This window comes from Patiria miniata, unplaced genomic scaffold, assembly GCF_015706575.1.
Source record: "Patiria miniata isolate m_02_andy unplaced genomic scaffold, ASM1570657v1 HiC_scaffold_5, whole genome shotgun sequence".
NCBI classification, from domain to species: Eukaryota; Metazoa; Echinodermata; class Asteroidea; order Valvatida; family Asterinidae; genus Patiria; species Patiria miniata.
Window position 1 is genome coordinate 6,272,397 of NW_024037072.1, and position 20,191 is coordinate 6,292,587.

At 40.2% G+C, this 20,191-nt stretch overlaps 1 protein-coding gene and 1 non-coding gene across 6 annotated transcripts; both read right to left on the reverse strand.

Moving 5' to 3' along the window:
* Positions 1 to 3,345: 3,345 nt before the first annotated feature.
* LOC119741690 lies at positions 3,346 to 17,648 on the reverse strand. Of its 5 annotated transcripts, none has more exons than XM_038217538.1 (7): positions 17,305 to 17,648; positions 15,425 to 15,514; positions 12,607 to 12,984; positions 11,762 to 12,067; positions 11,364 to 11,432; positions 4,630 to 4,819; positions 3,346 to 3,850 (listed from the first exon to the last, which is right to left on the reverse strand). In XM_038217538.1, exons 1-7 carry the CDS (start codon positions 17,378 to 17,380, stop codon positions 3,799 to 3,801), a joined length of 1,161 nt encoding a protein of 386 aa, XP_038073466.1. In that variant the 5' UTR covers positions 17,381 to 17,648; the 3' UTR covers positions 3,346 to 3,798. The 5 variants fall into 5 exon arrangements, with proteins under 5 accessions (XP_038073466.1, XP_038073467.1, XP_038073470.1 ...); XM_038217539.1 differs by having other exon boundaries at positions 11,364 to 11,429; positions 17,305 to 17,646; XM_038217542.1 differs by lacking the exon at positions 15,425 to 15,514 and having other exon boundaries at positions 17,305 to 17,647.
* A 1,500-nt stretch (positions 17,649 to 19,148) lies between these two features.
* Positions 19,149 to 19,220, reverse strand: Trnad-guc. The gene has a single exon. It is a non-coding gene; the product is annotated as a tRNA-Asp (tRNA).
* Between the last annotated feature and the right edge of the window lie 971 nt (positions 19,221 to 20,191).

Sequence of the window (20,191 nt, forward strand, 5' to 3'; positions counted from 1 at the left end):
TGGTTGAAAGAAAACGAACTTACCGTTCCTGAGAAAAGACACAAAAAACCAGTTGTTTACATTGGACGCAGCGGCCATTTTGTGGCATAATCATACGTATTTCAAGCCGCATATTCAGTGTACTGTGTCATTGTGCGTGTGTGTCATTATACACACATCACCAATACACAAGCGTTATTTGTTACACGTCCGAAGAATGCGAACCACTGTACGGCAGGATTCACAACTCGCATTCTCACACACGAATAACACACTAAATTCCCAGTTTCTAAAAGGATGGTCGCGTGGACGTGTATATCCTACTTTTAAATGCTCTTTACAATTTATGCACTTTCGTTAAACACGCGTTTTGGAGCCCAATTGGGCGCATTCGAGACCGTAATATCCCTTTAAGAGTGTATATTGATAACCAGGAGACTAGAATGTGTAGGGGGTTGGGGGTTTAGGCCACACCCCCAATTTAAGGGCGGTATTCCACTTGTGCAAGAAGAAAAAAAGGTGATTCAACATTCGTCTTTGACATATTTTTCTGTCGTTCAACGCTTAGCACACATAGGCCTATTCATTTTTCGGTCTTTCCAATTTTTTTTATTGAAGAAAAAACGCACCAAGGTTATAGGCCTAGGGCAACTATATATACACATGACATGATTTCCCGGAATATATTGTTTGGTTCAACAGTATATAGTTCTTCCACAGCTGTGTCATGTGACTAAAGGGCAACAACAATCCTTTGGGGCCTCACTGTTTCCATGGTAGGTTTCGATAACAATAACAAGGAAATACAATGACTCCAATCTTAAATTAAAGGTATCCAATCCATTCTGTTTATTACCTCTTGGGAACAGTGTTTTTGGATGCCAGTCTTTTGTACTACAAATGAAAAATTACCCAAGATTTTGAGCACAATTGAGGAAAATTTTAAATTGTTGATTTTATTTTTTGAAGTAAAATATAAAGTACAATCATGCTAAAATCTTTCTCAAATATACGCAATGTCGCCGATCACTTCTTGATTAAATACAATTAACTTACCACACTTTCAATGTTTACCCGGCCCGTCAGTTTTAAGATTCTAAAATTAAATCCTCATCAATACAAATATAAACAATAAATACTTACAACCACAGTCATATAGGGAAAAAAAATGCAAGACTGCCCTTCTTATGAAATCTACAAATAAAAAAACGTTTCCTTAATTTGCATCTTTGTAATAAAAACAAAATGTACAACAAAATGGGGAGACTGGGAAAGAGGTTGATCTTTGACAATTTAAGAATTATGACAAATAGAAAAATATCGTATTAAGTTCCTTGAAGATAGTTTGTTAAATTATTAAGCCACATACATACTTATCTGAATTGGAGTTGGAATAACACGTTGTCATTTAATATAATTATCAATGCGTTACAAAGAAACAAACAATTCCTATAAAATACCAGTTTCATTGAGGCAATCATGTTAAACTATTGTATCTCAAAATCAGAAATATTTGTGCTCGACCTATGCTACGCACTTCAAGTGTCAAGTATGTGTGTCCAATCCAATCTATTAAAAATTAACATATCATCCCACATGAAACCAAAACACCTGTCAATAAAGGTATCAAGAACCGCCCTCAAGCACCGGCACTCCAACGTCAAGTGTCAAGTATACTCACTCTCGGAGCCACATAATTTGCAAGCTATTAACTCAGAAGAGTCCATGATCAAACCCAACAAGTACATATCAACAGAAATCATACTCCTCGTTGACGATTTAATCAAACATGCTGGCAACGCATGGTATTCAGAGTTGTAATATAAATCAACGAACGAGATGCACCTCACATTCGACAGTGGTCCATTTTAAACACTCCTTGTTTCAACTGCATAACTGTCATTTTTTTTCACGAGGAGATATCGTGCTCAGTTCACAGAGTTTCCAACAACTGATGTTTGATTTATGTGCACGGCCATTTGAAATTAAAGTGACAGACTTTTGTGTTACCACGCGAATAGTCCAGACCCAGCAAGAAAAAGGCTCATTTTTTAGTTAGGAAAGGACCTATAACTTCACTTCATTGACCTTCTATAATTTTGTTTCCTTTTCTGTCCCTGACACATCTGGCATCCATGATAATATAATTCTGATGTACTCTTTAATGTAGTCGTCCTCCGAAAATGATAATGAATAGCAAACCACTCATGCACTTAACAAATACGAAATCATTGAAGTCATTCCGATACTTGAATGGTAAATTATAGTATACAATTTACCAAGGTAACAGGGACAGGAAAAATGTTACACTTTGGACCCAAAATTTATAGAATGACCCGTCAAGGCTATGTGTCTGGAATTACCAACCCAGTGCACAGCCACAGGGCAATCATCAGTCTTGCTCCCACATTGAGTTGCATTATTTATGAGCCCGTAAACCGGCACAAACGTCATTAGCGATATGAATATATCACAGGATTATTACAGAATTGAGCCGCCACTCAATATTCGGTCTGGCTGTATATAGTCATTTTTATGAACTAATCAGCTATAAGAGTTCCCAAGACTACAACCTTAGCCCCAGTGGCGTATACAGCTTTTGATGTGTGTGTGTGTGTGTGTGTGGTGGGGGGTGGGGGGGTGGTGGGGGTGGGGGGGGGGGGGGGCGCACTCGCACAGACACGTTTGTTTTACATACCGGTACCTAGTGTGGACATTCCTTTGTTTTCGTGTAGTTAAGAAAAACCAGTGAAAAAAAAACTCATGTGAAAACTCTTACAACCCAATTTTTTTCTATGATTCCCTTTAGTTTTTCTCTTCATTTTCCCACGGATAAACCTAACCGCAAAATGCCTCTTAACCTGTTTTTCAGATAGGGGAAAACCTTTGTGGACCTGGGCAAGTCCACACAACGTCGCTGCTACCTGGTTTATGTGGACATCTTTTGTTCGGAAGTCCACACTGTGAATGTAATGCTTGGCCATCCGGGCCGAAACGTGCACGTGTTTTTTTTCCCCGGAAACTTGGCCTTCGTAAAATATATGCCGATTTTCACGGCGTATTGTAACGGTTTTTGAAACTTAATTTTCTTTTCTTTTTTCATGTCAGAACTTTCTACCATTTGTGGAAATAGTTACTGAAAAAAATATCTTTCAAAAAACCCGCCAGGGTGAGGTGCCCCCCCCCCCCCCCCCCCCCCCCTGGATACGCCACTGCTCAGACCTCCATGGAAAGCACAATCTGTTTCTTAAAGTGAACGAATTCCAGCTTATACTTGCCCTCTGTGGCCGGCGAAGCACACCAAGTTCTAGTCTTGAACCAAAACTAGTCAGTACAAAAATAATTATTTCAAAAATAATTCCAAGACAAGCACTGAGGAGGGCGTTCCAGCCTATGATTTAAGGCCATCCCCCGAGGACGCAGTCGACGATCAGCAACGGTTATATTTTGTGTTCGACAATACATGTATATTCTCCACAATCGGATCTGGAGAATGGGGGGGGGGGGGGGCGCAACGTTCCAAATGTTTTATAGTTAAAATTGAAGGGGTGAAGACAACTTTTTATAATTGAATGCTGTCCCCTTTCCCTGGGAATCGTGAAATATTACACAAAAGAAACGAGGGAAAAGGAAACAAAAGGAGAGCCCTCTAGCGACAACTGAGGGCCACTCCCACTTCCAATTTTTTTATTTTGACCTCCCCCCGAAAATTGGATCCGTCGTTGACATTCCGATACACAAAGCATAGTGCAGATAGGCCGAAATAAGTTCACTTTTGTCGACGGTACGGTCCATGCACTTTATACCGAGTGCTGTCTTTCATACCTCAGTAACCTCAGCAACAGGGCCCGGAACACCTGTAGTTGTAGACCTGTGAAAGCGACAAATAAAAAGCCAATCAAAGCCTCCGCAAAATGACTTTTTTTTTGCTCTCGAACTCATCAAGGGAGGAGGGAAACACACGCACATTGGCCTATAGGCACAATTGTAATGGATTCGGTTTTTTTTTCGAAACCTTTCCTTCGTCTTCAGCTTCGGCTTAGCCTCCGAATTCTGAATCACCGAAAGGCAAACACATCGGAAATATTCTAACATTTGGCTTCATGTCAACCGATTCAATGTTCCTGAAGCATAACATGCACTAACATGCAGCTGGAGAGTACCCGAAGTCGGGGCCTAAAAAATCTGATAAAGCCGAAGACGCAGACAAAGCCAGGTTTGGCCTTTTCGAAATCACAGCCAAATCACAGGTCACCTCCATTCTCAGATCAAGTCACAGGTTACAAAGAGTTGTGACAAGACACAAAGTTGTGACAAATTCATTCCTCATTTGTCAATGTTCTTCTCCATCACGGTGCCATGACTTGTGAATTGTCTTGCGATTTGAGTTGTGTTTTGTCTTGTGTTTGATCAAACTCTGCATACAGGTCTCGCTGTTTGGAAATATCTGTCGATCTCCTTTCCAATTATGGCAAAACGGGTCACTGAACCCACACAAAAAAATCGTTAAACTCGTGTCACTGCAAAGTAGGCCGCGTCAGTATTTTGTGGCTACGACTTACAATTACTCATGCGTCTATGCAAGCGACTAAAGCCTCTTCCCATATAGACACATTACTACTAGCCATAGTCAGTTGTATTCCACCTTACCCTCTCAGTCGTTTCCATCTTGAACGGTAGTAGCAGGCTACCGCTCCCAGCGCGATGGTGGACACGCCCAGCGCTACCGCACTGATCTCGGCCAGATACCGGGGTGGCTTCTGCTGTACCTTCCTTGTTGATGAGGGAAGCTGCGATAAGTCGGCGCGGTGTTGAGGTGTTGGAGGTGCTTTTGTCTCCTCTGTCAATATAAAAAAATCGTAAAAAATGGGTCATCCAGATGCGGTTCCAGAACGGGTGGGTGTTGAAATCTAAGCTTTTCAAATAGGGTTGCTGAATCAGGTGCGTTTCAATTCACCCGGATTCGACCCCAGGTGACAGAGGTTGAGGGAAGACATCATCACAGTAAACCCAACCTCGTCCCCAGTGCTGACTTTATTTCCAACCGTGTTTCCAATAGTAAACCATGGATAGTAAACTTTCTTCCTGTATCCTGATTCGATATCGCAATTGGCTAATGGATTTTTATCGTGTACTTGGTGTTGTTATTCACAACGTGCAGAACGTGTTTTCACGATCATTCGTCCACGCCTTCTCAAAAAAATTCCTTTCCTTTTCCAATTTGTTCATATTAATATGAAATGTGATACTGCATGTTGTCTCGATAAGATCGTAACAATGTGCTCGCGCTGCGACGAATTGACTCTGTTTTTACCCCAGACACCGCACACAAAAACGAACGATAATGTAACGCACATGCAGGCACCAGACTGTTCCTCATTTGCATACGTGTTCAAAAATCTTGCACATGCAAATGTCCAATACCAGGGTGAGAGAGCAGGTAGTGATGGGCACGTTCTGCTCGACACTCTGGGGTCGAGGTTGCAGTAAGCCAGTATAGATGACCGCTAAAATCAATTAAGTGACCCCAAAATATGGTTCTGATTATTGGCACTGAACAGCGCCCTCGAGCGCCATTAACAAAAAAAAATGGTCACTAATTATTGGCATCAAAACAAAAGCGCCATCGGTCGTTTTCATCAATTAGAATGGACATTGGAAATAATGATTAAAGGGCACTACTCTGGTTCAGAAAAGAATGTGTCCCATCAATTTCATCCACTACAAAATGATGGATATCTGCATAGCATGTTTCCATCCAAAATTCATTTCATGGGTCATTTGGCATCATCTAAATAATCCCTCTGAAAATTGACTATATATTTTTACTGACTAATATCTTGATCGACATAGGGTTTGTCAATGCGTACATTATCAAGGTTGATAAAAGAAATTGACTTTTCTGTTTTTAGGGTAAATGAACCACAATTTTACTCGTGACAGAATATCGGATAAAGCTATTTTTCAAAATGGCGAAAGGAGCAACTTCGTTCCCATGCCATCGATGCTGCTCTCTCTCACCCTGGTACTGCAGACATTTCACAATGTGTAAAATTAAGGTATGATGCCAATTCCCAACACCGCGAGTCAACGTTTGTTTTTGGCATGTGTAGGGTGCAGACTGAAGTAATTTGTCGTGACGTCAGATCGGAAAACACGTGATTCTTTCAAAGTTTCAATGTGATAATCCAGTGGCAGATCGGGGTTGGGGGGGGGGGGGAGGTTCAAACCCCACTCCCCCATTCCTCCCCCTATCATTAGTCATAACATTAGTCATAACATTAGTCATAACATTAGTCAGGGGCTGAACGGTTTTTCTTTCACAACCCCTCCTCCTATTGCCTCCCTCCCCCGTCCAGCTGCTGACTAATGCTATGATATGAAAAGCATCGTAAATTTCACAATTGTCCGGGGGAGGGGGGAGGGGGGAACCCCAATCCCCGCGTGCATTTGGCACACCTTCACCCATCCCCTTCACATCACCCCTCCCCCGTTTCATAGCTAGATCCTCCCATGTTATCTTTTGGAGCCGACAGCCATATCCATTGATGGAACCGTTTATCATTATATGTACATGAGTTAACTTCCCAATAGCAGACAGTGTTTCTCAAACCCGCCCCTCCCCCTCCCTGACGACATCCGGAAGCTCAAAGTTCCGGTAAATTTGAGTCATATTCAGCAAAAAATAAATATTGTACTCGTTCCCACAAACTGGCTATGACCAGCACACCTTCTATTCTGTGCAATCAATCAGCTTCTTAAAACCTTGCCGTATGTATTTATATTCAAATGTCTTTTATCGTCATATCATTATCTCAGTAGCATTTCTGTTTATGTCTGACTTTAGATTTCTTTTATTTTGCTGATTCGTGCACTTATTTATTGACTTTAAACATTTCTTAATCGGTGGCGCACCCCAGGGGTGCGTAATTTTTTATTTAGTCCCACGATTTGACCTTGACGATAAGAATGTGGCCTATTTTCGAGTGATATAATAGGGGTGTGAGTGGCGCTACCAACGTCAAAATGGTCCGCCCCTGAAAAAAAACCCCAATTTTCTTTCTGCGGCCAAAAATTGAGGGCAACATTTTTGAAATTTGTTTTTGAGCCCCTCCCCCAAGCCAAATCCTGTGTGCGCCACTGTTCTTATTTTGTTCATTTTCAATGTTTATTTCGTATTGAGTTCCTCCAAATTAGCCCTTTTTTTGTTCATTTTCAATGTTTATTTCGTATTGAGTTCCTCCAAATTAGCCCTTTTTTGAGCCATTAAAAAGATGACCCCTGCATAGTGAGGTACTTTTCTTTCATATCTCTTAGCACTTCACTATTTTTTTGTATTCGGGTTTTTGTCTCAAAATTGCAACATCCATAGGAAACAAATGTTCAACAAAAATTAGTTCATTTTACAAAAATTTATTTATTTAAGCTTCATCATTCAAGAGCTAAAAGTACTGCCGCAAGTAGAAATAAATGTCAAAATATATTATTATCGTCAAAATATATCATTTCTGGTAAATCTGTCATAATTTACATCAAAACTTATGGTACCTTTCTTTAGAAACATAGATTTTTCAATATGAGGCCTAAAATTCATTATTTACATTGGTAATTTCACTGTCTGCAACCATCATTTTGTTCAAACCACAGTAATCATCCAAACGTAATAATCATAAAATATATATATCATTTCCGTATTTCAAAAGAACCTTTTCTACAACTCGGTTAACAATCTCTCAATCTACATTGCACACCTCGATTTTCTATCAGTTTTTTTTCAATTTTTTCATTTTGTTTTAGTATATGCCAAATATTCAATTTCTAATCGACTTCCAATATAGTTCACATTTGAATGAAAATTTAAAATTTCAAAGTAATAAAATCACTAGACTAAAATAAACTGCTATATTCCGATGTAGCAAATTAATGGAATGACTTGAAGTAGGCCTATATTACAAAAGTTATAAAATGCGTTTAAATCCTACAAGCATATACATGTATATATATATTACTTAATGCACTGTTAATAAGCATATAAAATTAATTAAAAATAATGCAATTATGTTCCTGTAACTCAGCTCTTCATTCCAATATATTATGCTAAACTATTAAATGTTATCAATTTCCTTGCCAACAGGCTACATGACAGCAGGTGACATGATAAGCTACATAAAAGATGTACTCCTCGAACTATTTTCGAGTTTCACCTTAACAAATGTTTTTTTTTTTTTTGCAATTGCCGTTTTATAGCAATATAAAAGTTATTCACTGTTGAATGAGACATGGACGTGTAGTTATTGAATTATTTCTTCCTAAAATTCGACTTATTGTCTGCCAGACAATAATTCGGCTCTAGCAGAGTGGGTTGATTGTTTTTTGGCGCAAAATCAAAGCAATTTTTTTCATAAAGTTGCAGACGCCCAAAATCGGATAAAGGAGCACTTTCGCTAACATACAAATTAAATTCGTTTTTTTTTTTTTTGGTAAAACAGGATGAGAATCTAGCTTACACGATGAAGTAACAAGACACTCGTGCGCATGCCCAGGGTCACGTGCCGTAGTGTTCCATAACATTTAATCCAAATACGCAAAACCAAATTTAGATATAATGGAGGAAGAAAAGATGTCCCTTGGAGTTCAACTAATCATCGGAGGCCGCCTCTGCGATGACTTGAGCAGGCATATTTTTGGGGCTGTTTCGACTCCATTTCTTGAAGAATTTAATCTGGAGGGGCAGAAGCTCCTCCTTCAGTTCCAAGACTTTCTTCTTCAGGTCCCATTTCTCTTGCCAGGTGGGTGCCATAATAGTCGTAAGAAGTCCTGTGAAATTTCAAGAAGGGGTGAAGACAGTTAGACGCCGTGGTCAAGTAGTTTCAGGTGGTTTTTTTTAGAGTAGGGCTCATGCGCCACAAATTGATTTCAAAGAGAGTATGGGATAAAAGTCTGTGGAGTTATCTTTGTGAAAGCTGAATTTGTTTAATGTTGGGCAATTTGAAAAGAAAAGATATGCTCGAGCTTTGCTTCAAAGAAAAAAAAATGCTATGATACACGTATTGCATGCATGCTTACCGGCCAATTGAAGTCCAGACGGGCAAACCAGCGAATATTAAAATCTCCAGCGAGCACTCAGAACTAAATTTAATTCGACAGTTCCAAACCGACTCGTTCTTTGTTTTGTTCTGTGCATGGAGTCTGTTCTCCTTCCGGGTGCATCCTAACATTCTCTTTGGGCACATTTTGCTGCAGACATTTTCGAATCAAGGTTGCTGTGTTTGGCAAGTTTAAAGGGCCCATGAAATGTAATTTCTTAATGCAATCCTTGAAAATGCACCTTTGTGTCCCATTTAACCATATTTTAACTTTTGTTTTGCAATTTTTAAGGGTATTTTGGGGCCTTTTATTTGTTTATGCTAATGCAAATTTCCACAAGTATGAGCAAAATGTGTGATGTCATTTCAGGCAGAAACCTCAATGTTACAGTTACTTCAGCACAAAAAGTTTCCAGAATTTTGAATATTTGCTGACGTAAATTGTCTTTTCTTTAGTGATTCGTTGTTGTGTCAGTACATGGCAGTAAGCCAGTGATCAAACTTTTCTCAAATATGTTTTCAGTGAGCAAATATTTGGGTTCATAATGTGAATAGAAAGCCTCTAAACTGAAAATAAAATGTCTTCCTGAAATGCATCACAGCAACAGCGCCCTCGGTTGTCCGGAAAAGCATGGATTTTTTTTATAAGTCTATCAAGAAGTGCACATTTCAATAAAATTAACCAAAACTGAATGTCAAATAGTTTTCATACATTTTAAGAGGAATAGAAAGTTGCACGTGTTTCTAAAAAAATCATTTCATGAACCCTTTAAGCTGATAAGTCGAGACACTATTATTCGTCATGCGCTCTAGATGCGAGTCACTATCACGCGACAACAACGATCCAGATGTTGAAATGGACAGATATTTGAGATTCAATTTGCTCAAAAGAAAACTTGATTGTAAAAGAAAAGAAAATAAAGTGTTATAAAGAATAAGCTACAAATACAATGGAGTACTAATTCGAAAAAAAGGGCTTTGCATGCACCACCATAAAATAATAAAAGCATTTTCATGTGATTAAAACCCAATGCCATTCATTTTCATTTCTTGTTCATTATATTTCACCATTTACATTTTGATTTATTTTTGATTGTTTGTTGAATTCCAACTTCTTCCAAAGTTTACTGTGTTTTAGTGACGAGAATTGGCTGCAAGTCCGGTGTCATATGAATTTTGGACTCCGATGGAATCGGGTCCATTTTACCTTATATAGACTGCAACCTTCACACGTGACATGTTATACTGTCCTTATTATCTTCAAGGGCATGCGCAATGCAACCAACGAGTCTGTGTTTCATAGAGTTTTAATTTCACACCACACTCGTATGAACTTAATCGTATTTTAAAAGAAATTCATCGACCATAAACGTAGGTACCATTATTTTGATGTGGTAGTTATTATATCCACACAAAAACAAGCATGCAATTACGAGAAATTCGTCGTTGACACTGAAAGTCGCAGTTGACACTTTGCTTTAACTGAGAAAAAAAATAATAAGAAATGGGAAAGCAGGATTCTGACAAGGAGTTTAGCAGTTCGGCAGTACGAGGGATTTGGGATTTGGCTGCACACTATTAAAAGTCTCTGGTCCGATTTGACCGACATTGTCAAAAAATGGATCAGAATGACACTTTTGTCAAGAATTCCCTGTCGAAATTACCCGGTTAATGAGTCAGAACGCACATTCCGGGTCAATCTGACTAGGTACTTTTAAGAGAGCATTCTTCACTCGATTCACTGTCGATTCACTGAGCTCTGGGGTTAATTTCACGGAGCTAATCGCATAGAATTTTTGCTCAGCAGAAACAAGCTATACCAGCCAAAATTTCACGTGATGTACACAGTCATGTACATATTTTGACTGGTTCCCTATCGGCTTGTGCTAACCTAATTATTTTCTGCTTAGCATCTCCATGAAACTGAGCCTTAAAAGAAACACTGGCTGCTGTGACTTCAATAAAAGAGGTTTTAAAAACCGCGGCCTCGCCTCCAACCTCGGCTCACCTCTTGCTCTCACCCCCATTTAAAGCCCTTATCGTCCAAACCAAATAGAGACATTTCAGGTATGGGCCTTGCGTTGTAGAAAATGGGATGAATTTTGGTTGCGGAGTTCCACAAGTCCCGAACCAAATTCGAAAGACAAAGTCGAGGCTTGCAAAACGCCATAAAATCACAATCGCGTCACAGTGACAGTGTTATTAGAAAAGCACAAGGAGTATGTTAGTGGCAATTGGCGAACTTTTTCTTTTTCTTTCGATTTGAAATAAGAATCATTGCATGAGAATTAGACTTACCCTGGGGTCGCTGTGTCAGGAGAGGCTTAGTGGGAACCACAGTTGATGGAAGGTCAACGCAGCAATCTGCTGTGGATTATAATTCACGCCAAATGCTAATACAATGACTACTTTGTTTTAATGATGTGTTATTTAGTACACGGAGGGTATTATAAATGAAATGTAAACAAATTCATGTGTTATTGTGCATACAACATTGCACAAATTATTCACAGCACTTATGGCACGAAGTTTTTGTGTATAAAAAAAAATCAGAAAGGTGTGCTACATGTCCTCCGTGGGGAATTTAAATTATGGACGAATGTGGTCACGCGACCACTGCACACACACGGATGCCGCCTTTAATGGCGACCAACGGGACCTGCCGATGGCTGCCTATGATTCACCGTGATTCTTACCATGAATATCTGTCGATATGTGGGCGACTTTCAAGCGACGTGCCGAGATGTACGTGAATTCTGCTGTGACTGTGCACGGGGTCCTCGTGGCCCAGCGGTCGCATTTGCTGATTGCCAGCAGGTCGTTGTCCCTGTGAACGGCGGCGGGCGGCGAGAGCCCGGCCGACGGGGCGGGAGACGCCGACTCCCGGGGGACGGGGTGGCCGTTGATCCGCCAGCTCAGCTCACCCTCGAAGTTGCAGTTTTCGCTGGCATTCACGGTGGTGAAGTTGCCGTTGCTGCGTTCGTGCAGACTTAGATCTGGTTCTGTTTTGAAAGAGGGAAAGAGTATCGAAACCAAACCTCACAATTAGCCAAAATGGTGGAACTTCATACCAGGTTATCTGAGTATTGCAGAGTTATTGTCTCTCTTAAACACTTCCACCGCAATGACACAATAAATGCAACAAAACAATCGATGCATTCGCTTATTGCATATAAAAATTAAACGTTTCACATTTGTGCACACTGCAACACATTATATCCGAGGACGACGGGAACCATGACTCAAACTGCTTGCGAAAACTTCTTTCGTTATCAATATTCAATCGTTGTGGAAATAAATCAATCGTCCTTGAATTCGTTGAAACTCATTTTCAAACCTTTTTTTCTATAGTAAAACAAATGCGTTTCAGTTGGATACTGTTTTTTTTTAAAGATTAACAGTGTAGAATCAAAGCTCAAGCGATTCAGTATTGGGACAAAAATATGCATTTTGTTCTTAATTTCACTTTTTCATGATATCGTTGAATCCTTATGGTATAAAGCATTTTGAACCCGACTGGTGGAGTAAAGTTCATATTTACCCTCGCATACGGTAACGTTCGTCTCGGGGGTCCGATTACCCGGTTCGCCACTGCGGGGAATCTCTGATGTTGGTTGCGGCTGACCGTTTGGAAGCACCACGCACCCGTACGTGCCGGCAGCCTGCAGAGTGGCTGTCATGACGAAAATCGTGCTTGATAAGCAACGTCCAGTATAGCAGCTGCAATTTTGGGACGATGTCGGATTGCTGGCTTGCACGGGTCTAACGTCTCCCATTTCGCTGTTACCCTCCACTTTGTACAGAAAGCTCTTGTATTCACAGTCCGCGTCCGGGGTTACGCCGGTACAGATCAGCCTGATCTGTCCTCCTTCTGGTACGCTCGGATTCAAAGGTCTCAGTGTGGCCGTTATGGTTGCGGCTGAAAAAAAATATAATATTGTTGGTAATTCTCAACAGGCGAACAGCATAACAAGGTGAAGTCTAAAGTAGTTATTTAACTCTCGATTTTGTTTTCACATTGATGAAATTAGACAACACAAGCCTTGTAAAGCTGGCCACAGAGAGCGCAAAATTTATATTAAATTATTGATGGTCACGTGTACCCAACGTCCAGATTGAGCCAATTATGCGGTAATCCTATTCAATAGCACTGCCCGACTGTCTTCACCTGTGCCGTTTGCCTTGTTGCCCTAATGACTGATACAGAGATTCATCAGTTTGACTAACCACTGCCTTTTCCTTGCCTTTGATGAATACTGAACCGTTTTACGGAATGCATGTAATTTGAGCAGGGAAGTAGAATTCGAACATATAAGAATCAACATCCATACAAAAGATAATCTATGTTTTGCAATGATCTATACGAATTTAATGCAGATATAAATTAAATATCAAGACCTCTCTCGAAAACAAATTGGGAGCAACAGCATGGGCGTCGCCAGTATTTTTTTCTACAGGGGGGCAAAGCACATTTTTTTTCAAATTCCCTATACTTTTCCAGCATATTCTCGATATACCATTTGTTTCGAGGGTGGGCAGGGACATTCCCCCGGCCCATTTAATTAACAGCAACATGATTTCGCGCCCGTTCTTTTTTCTTTTTTCCCCTCTTTTTTTTGGGGGGGGGGGGGGTTCTTGTCCGTGTGTGTGTGTGTGTGGGGGGGGGGGGGGAGGGCGCCCGCCTTGCGACGCCCATGGGCAACAGTTTACATAACCGAATACTAGACAGCATAAGAGAAAGTAAAGTTGAAACACGGCCATAGTCTAAGAATATCAGTCTGTACAGCCGGGATGCAGGACACAGCTGTCGATGAAATGCTGAGCAAGGCGCAGCATGACATGCAAAACGTGCTCTAGCGTGCACAGGTTAATCATCACATGGTTTATAATTACTGGAGAAAGTTGCAATACTAATGCAATGAATTAACTTAAGTCAACCATGAACATTGCGCATGGATCGAAGGACATAAAGGTAATGAAGGACCATGGAATGAGCTTTTCTGCCCGCTCTATTACAGAGTAACATGTATAAACCGACGATAGATATTATTCGTTTTGATTACTACTTTTCTAGCAACATAAAGTGTAACTCACTTTTAAATGAGACATTGACCGAAAAAATGGCCCACGTTTAGAAGTTGTGGATTAATGACTGTACACGTTATACAATGCAACTGCAACCCGTCAATATGTTCTCGCAGGGTACTCTGGGCGGCCCTTAGACTCGATAATTGTTGTTTTTTACCCCTATTGTCAGTCCATCGTTGGCCATTGTTTGTGTTTCATTCGTACTTGTCTATTGGTGTGTTTGTTTTTCTTTAAATTCTTTGCAATCGCTTTTGATTTTTACAGTTTTGCATTTAAGTGTAGGCACGCCCCTATATAAGCTTCGGTTTTTAAAAATAATTCCTCCATCTTAATATAACAACTTAGGCCCCTATTGATCTTAAGGTGCTTTTAATCTGCTTTCGATGGAAATAAGTGTTATTGAAATAAACTATGTGTGCGCAAAGGCAACTCAAAATGAAAGCCTTTCAGAGAGTTTTAGCTGTCAAAGAAAAGCAAGTTTTTCGTTTAATAAAGAAAACAAAACACTCAAAGTTCATTTGAAAGGAGACGAAAGTCGCCAAAACACAAATCGTGCAAACGAATATGCCTCTAGATTGTAATGATATGCACGCCCAGTTTTACAATTTCTACAGCTTTTCTATTCCCTCCTTAAAGACAGTGTCACATGTGGACTTTTTCTGAAGTTGTTAGATTGGTTTATAAAAGAATTTCAATATACTAGAAACACATCAAAATATACTGTGAAGCTTATTTCCTGGAATGCAATAATGGTATATACTCTTGAAATAGGGGAACTTTCGAAATGGGATGGGAACCCAACGTATGGATTGACTTGAGGGGGAAACTTCACACTGAAATGTTCATGCAATGAATTCCATTAACATGAAACAAAATCATGTTGTTATATATTCCTATAATTTCATATTCCTTTACACACTGCGAAAACTGCAGTGCGGATTTAACACCAGTTTGCTCTATTAGTGCAAAATGTATTAAAAGAAGTACGAATTTGACAGAACACTCAATGCAATACATGCGTTATTATGAAGCAAAAGACAGACAACGAACAAACATGAAGCTTCTTCGGCATGCACCGTTTTCATTATTCAGAGTGAGTGATTTTGTTAAGCTGAATAAACTGTCCGATATGTGTTCTCAACTTAGCGCAGAAAGAAAGCAAAGCTGTCCGATATGTGTTCTCTTGCTCCATGGTGTTCTCAACTAAGCGCAGAAAGAAAGCAAAGCTGGCCGCATGCATTGTGACTGCAACGGGAGCGATTGAAACTCACGCTGTGCATCTGACTCGGATGTGGAGCGTAAGCCACGGACACGGTACACCAAGGATGACCATTCATCATCACCACTACCATCAATTATCACTAAACATGACCAAACAGACATACAAACAAACATCTGAAATTTTGATTTTGCTCTTCACCAACTTAATGAATTCAAACATTCAGTCTGTATACTCAGTGCTGGCAGATTTTGTGTGAAACGGAAAACGGGACAAACAAACCGTAGCTGGTTATCTTATACCATTTTGTATGGTTATTTCACAACACATTTATTATAGGTTTATACATCTGAATATTTTGATGTGAAATAAACATTGCCCGTAGTATGCCAGATGAAATAATCATGCAAAACGGTGATTTAACAAGCACCACATACGTTTGCCGAGCCGCATGTGTATACGTGTCGTCCCGTACGCATACCATTTCTAATGGTCACTCGGTTTTGCCCCTCACCGAAGTAATTTTGTCTGCACTGTTTACTCAGTAGTGGTGTGACTATACGGTTAGTTCGGGAACCGGCTACCCAGTTGAAGTAAAACACGGATACCCAGGTACCCGTAAAAGAAACCCAACCCCAAAATTCAAATCCCGGAAGTCGTCTGAAGGGCTTGATAGCTTGGCAAGTTAAACTGGAACTATCACGAACATCATCTGCACAATAAACGTGGAATCTGTATTGATCTTCCATGTAGCCTGGTTTCATTTTGGAAATTCCCCATCAATGACATTCAAAATCTTTTATTACATTGTCTTAGAATTGCTGGCTATTTGTAAAACTGGGTATACGGATACCCGATCCTTAACCTGGAATCGCTTACTGTCATCGGCGGTCGGGTACTCGGGTAATCCGGCTTGATGCATACCTCTAATACTCAGAGTAGTCTTTGGACTTGCGAAGAAAGAAAATGACGAGCTGACCGGTGGGACTCGAACCCTCGACCTCCTGAATGCTTACTATGAAAACGTCTAAACTATACTCGACTACTGCAAACTCTGATGGGCTTTACCCCCAAATGAGCAAAATAATCTCGCAGTCAAATAATCTTTCGAACATTTCATCGACAAGACTTGTTTCCCCCAAAAAATTACATAGGCCTACATGTCTTTGTAGTGTAAACGCAACTGACCCCGTTTTTCCAAGAATGAATGTCAAACTTTTTCAGCCTAGAGTAACATTCAAGCTGTGTACGCCGCCTGTGTGGTATTATGTGGTATATATTTCATGAACACAAAATTGTCTAATCTGATGATATGTGTCTGGTTGTTTAAGCGCAGGCCCATAGGCAGGCCTACGTATACATATGCTCAGTACACTGAAGAATTGCACTTAATTTTACCAAAGAAAGGGTGAAAACTGGAACTACCCAAACTTGGGTTGTTCTATAACCAATTGTCTGGGTTAAAATTCATGTTAAATTCAACCAAAAGCTGTAGTCATACAAGACAAATTAAAATTTGGTCTTGAATGACCACAAGTTTTGGTTGAATTTAGCAGAAAATTCTAACCCAAACAAATGGTTATAGAACAACCCAAGTTTGGGTAGTTCCAGTTGTCACCCTTTCTTTGGTAAAATTAACCCAGGCAATTTTTCAGTGTACTGTGTTCTGTGTGATTTATAAAACACGAAGGCCAACATAATACGAAATGGCAAAACACAACGGCTAGCACATGTTGAAACATCACAGTGAATGTCATGTACACACACTGCACAAAGTAATGCTGTACGCAGCAGGTAAACATCATGACTAATAATACCACTGCTACTGCGCCGTGCCATATTGTTGCGCCATTGTGCACTGAAATAAAAGCAACAATCTGTTTGAAGTAAACCATACATTCAGTAATAAACAGCTTTTGTTCGCAGACTTACCTGCCAGGTGGGCAGACGGCAACACGCACACCAATAGTGCAGATGTCATAAACAGACTGCAAAGAAACATCTCCATTTTGGTGCCAATAGGTTGGTGTACAAGGCAAGTGAATGTATCGGTCTTATGAGGCCTAAACAGTCGATGGGTACTACGCAGTCAAGAATGAGAAACGAACGAGTTTGCAAGACGCTGCGTGTGGTTCTCTTCACTTTCCTTCTCACTGAGTCGAGTGTTTGCGATGTCTGATCTCCTGACCTGAACCCTTCTCCTATTTATCGACAAAAACATGAGCAAGGGACTGTCCCTTCTGAGCATACAGGAAGAATCTATTTGAGGAACCAACCACACAGTGACGGTGACGTCATTGTTATTTCGCCAGACTGAGGGTGAGGAAAAAAATGGAAAGTGGTCGCTTGTAATATCCATGCAGTATTCCGCAGGAAGTCAACTGCTTTTTAATCATGTGGAATGTTGATTTTTCGAAAAGTTGTTCCTCATTGCGGTTATATGATGTGATATCTTTATCCTTGCCAAAATAATAATATTGTTAATATTAGAGGAAATTTTTTATTTTTTTCCAAAACGCAAGAGGATTTGAAGACAGAATTGGTATCTCCATCGTGTGTCTTCGTAATGCTTCGGTTGGAGCACAGCCAAGGGGAAAGTAATGACATCTTTTTTGGGGACAAATATTTCTTTCTTACAAGTCAATTCTGCTTGGGGTTTGACAGATCTATTTGTGAGAAAATCCCCCGATAATTTTAGACTTTTTTATAGGAAATTACATAAAGTCAGGGGAAGGGAGAAACTAACAACGTGTCACTTCCTTCAAATATTTGAGCCAATCACCAATCTTCGTGATTTTGCTTTCTTCCAACTTGTCTGTCCCTCTTCCTAAATTCGGGGGTCACTCATCCCTTGATAATGCTATTCAATAAACCGGCGCCCACTTCCACCCCCTTTGGTTAACAGTCAGCTCGATGTGGTCATGAACGCTGATCATCCTCTGACTGACGAACTTCAAATGTATTAACATTGAAAGCGAGGCTCTTAATGTCAAATCATTTGGAGCTTAAGGAGTTATTCTATTGGGGTATACCAGATGTTCCCCAATACCTATGTTCCCCAAAATCCTTAGGGTTAGGGTTAGGGTTAAGGTTAGGGTAAGGGTTAGGGTTGGGGAAGATAGGTACTGGGCAACATAGGTATAGGAACAAAGGTATGCACCCATTCTATTTGAAGACCCTAAACAAAGGAGAGCATAGGGGGCCTCGCTTTGCATATAGTAATTTGAAATTCGTCTACAGTGCTACCATCCACTGCTAGGCCGTTTCAACCAGACGGTACCAATCATGAGCACAGTGACGGTGTCACCTTGGAGGCTTCCACACTTGTTGTTCTCCCTACCGACGCTTCCTGTCATTGAACTTCAGTGTAATGCTTCGATGATGCTCCATGTTTTGGAGCATGTACAATGAACTTTGTCCGCACCGTATAATGAAAACGCAGCGGTCATGCATGCGCGTCGTAATGGTATTGGCAGGTGTTGGTTCGGATGCACATTTCCGTACGACCTCCACCGCGTATAATCAATTGAATAAGCAACATATTTCCCTTAAGGTGATGTTAAAATGGTTTGCATACAAAATCAATCTTTTGGAGCGAAAAACAAAAAAATACCACTAGCCTACCCAGTGGGAAATCGAACCCTGGTCTCCTGAGTGACATTCAGAGATACTAACCACTATACTAAGGAGGATTGGCGACAATGAATAATTAACTCAGCTTTTTTACCGTGACAGACATTGAACCATATGAAAAGGCAAAAGAAAACCCTAAATGCCTCCCCGGCGGGGAATCGAACCCCGGTCTCCTGAGTGACAGTCAGAGATACTAACCACTATACTACCGAGGATTGGTGACAATGAGCTGTTAACTCAGCTTCTTTACCGTGGCAGACATTGAACGATAAGAAATGACAAAAGAAAACCCTAAATGCCTCCCCGGCGGGTAATCGAACCCCGGTCTCAATGACAGTCAGAGATACTAACCACTATAATACCGAGGGACGGTGTTAATGTTCAAATTACAACGTACTCGTCTTCAATCAATGTATTGTACAACGCTGTCTGATGGCGTTTTGTTTCTCATAAAAACGTGCATTATCTTTCCCAATTTGACACAATTTCCCGATAAACACAATATCGGAACAAGGCAGTCTTTAATTTCTCTAAACCGCATTTCTGGAAAGTACTACGACCGGGGGCTATTACATATGCTCCTAACTGCATCTTAATATAATATATTCAACTCATGATCTAAGTTCATCATCTATTCAAACCCTAGTCTATGTACATCCATTCAAATCCTAATCAAAGTTCATGTGTTCAAATCCTAATCTAAGGTCATCTTTTCAAATCTTAATCTATGTCATCTATTCAAATTCTGTCTAGGTTCATCTATTCAAATCTTTATCTGAAATCATCTATTAAAATATAAATTCATCTGTGCAATGATTTTCTCGGAATCCTTGAGGAACATATTGGATATCAGTCAAGAAAGCCAGTCCGTGATAGCTGTTCTCCTGGGGTATATCAAGACAGCATAGAGCGTCGTAAAATGTTCAGGAGGTTGTACGTTCGTTTCTATTCCAGTCACTTCTCTGTCTTTTTGATTAAAACTAGATCATGTTTTCCATCGTGGTTTAGTTGATGAATTCATTATTCATCAGTCTTCATTTCCGTGTTGGCTGTTTAGGCTAATTTTAACCAGACAGCACCAATCATTACAGTGACTGTATTACCTTCAAGGTCCCCCACATGTTATTTCCACGAGGCATTTCATATCATTGAACGTCAATGTACTGAACCTGTTCCGATGATGTAT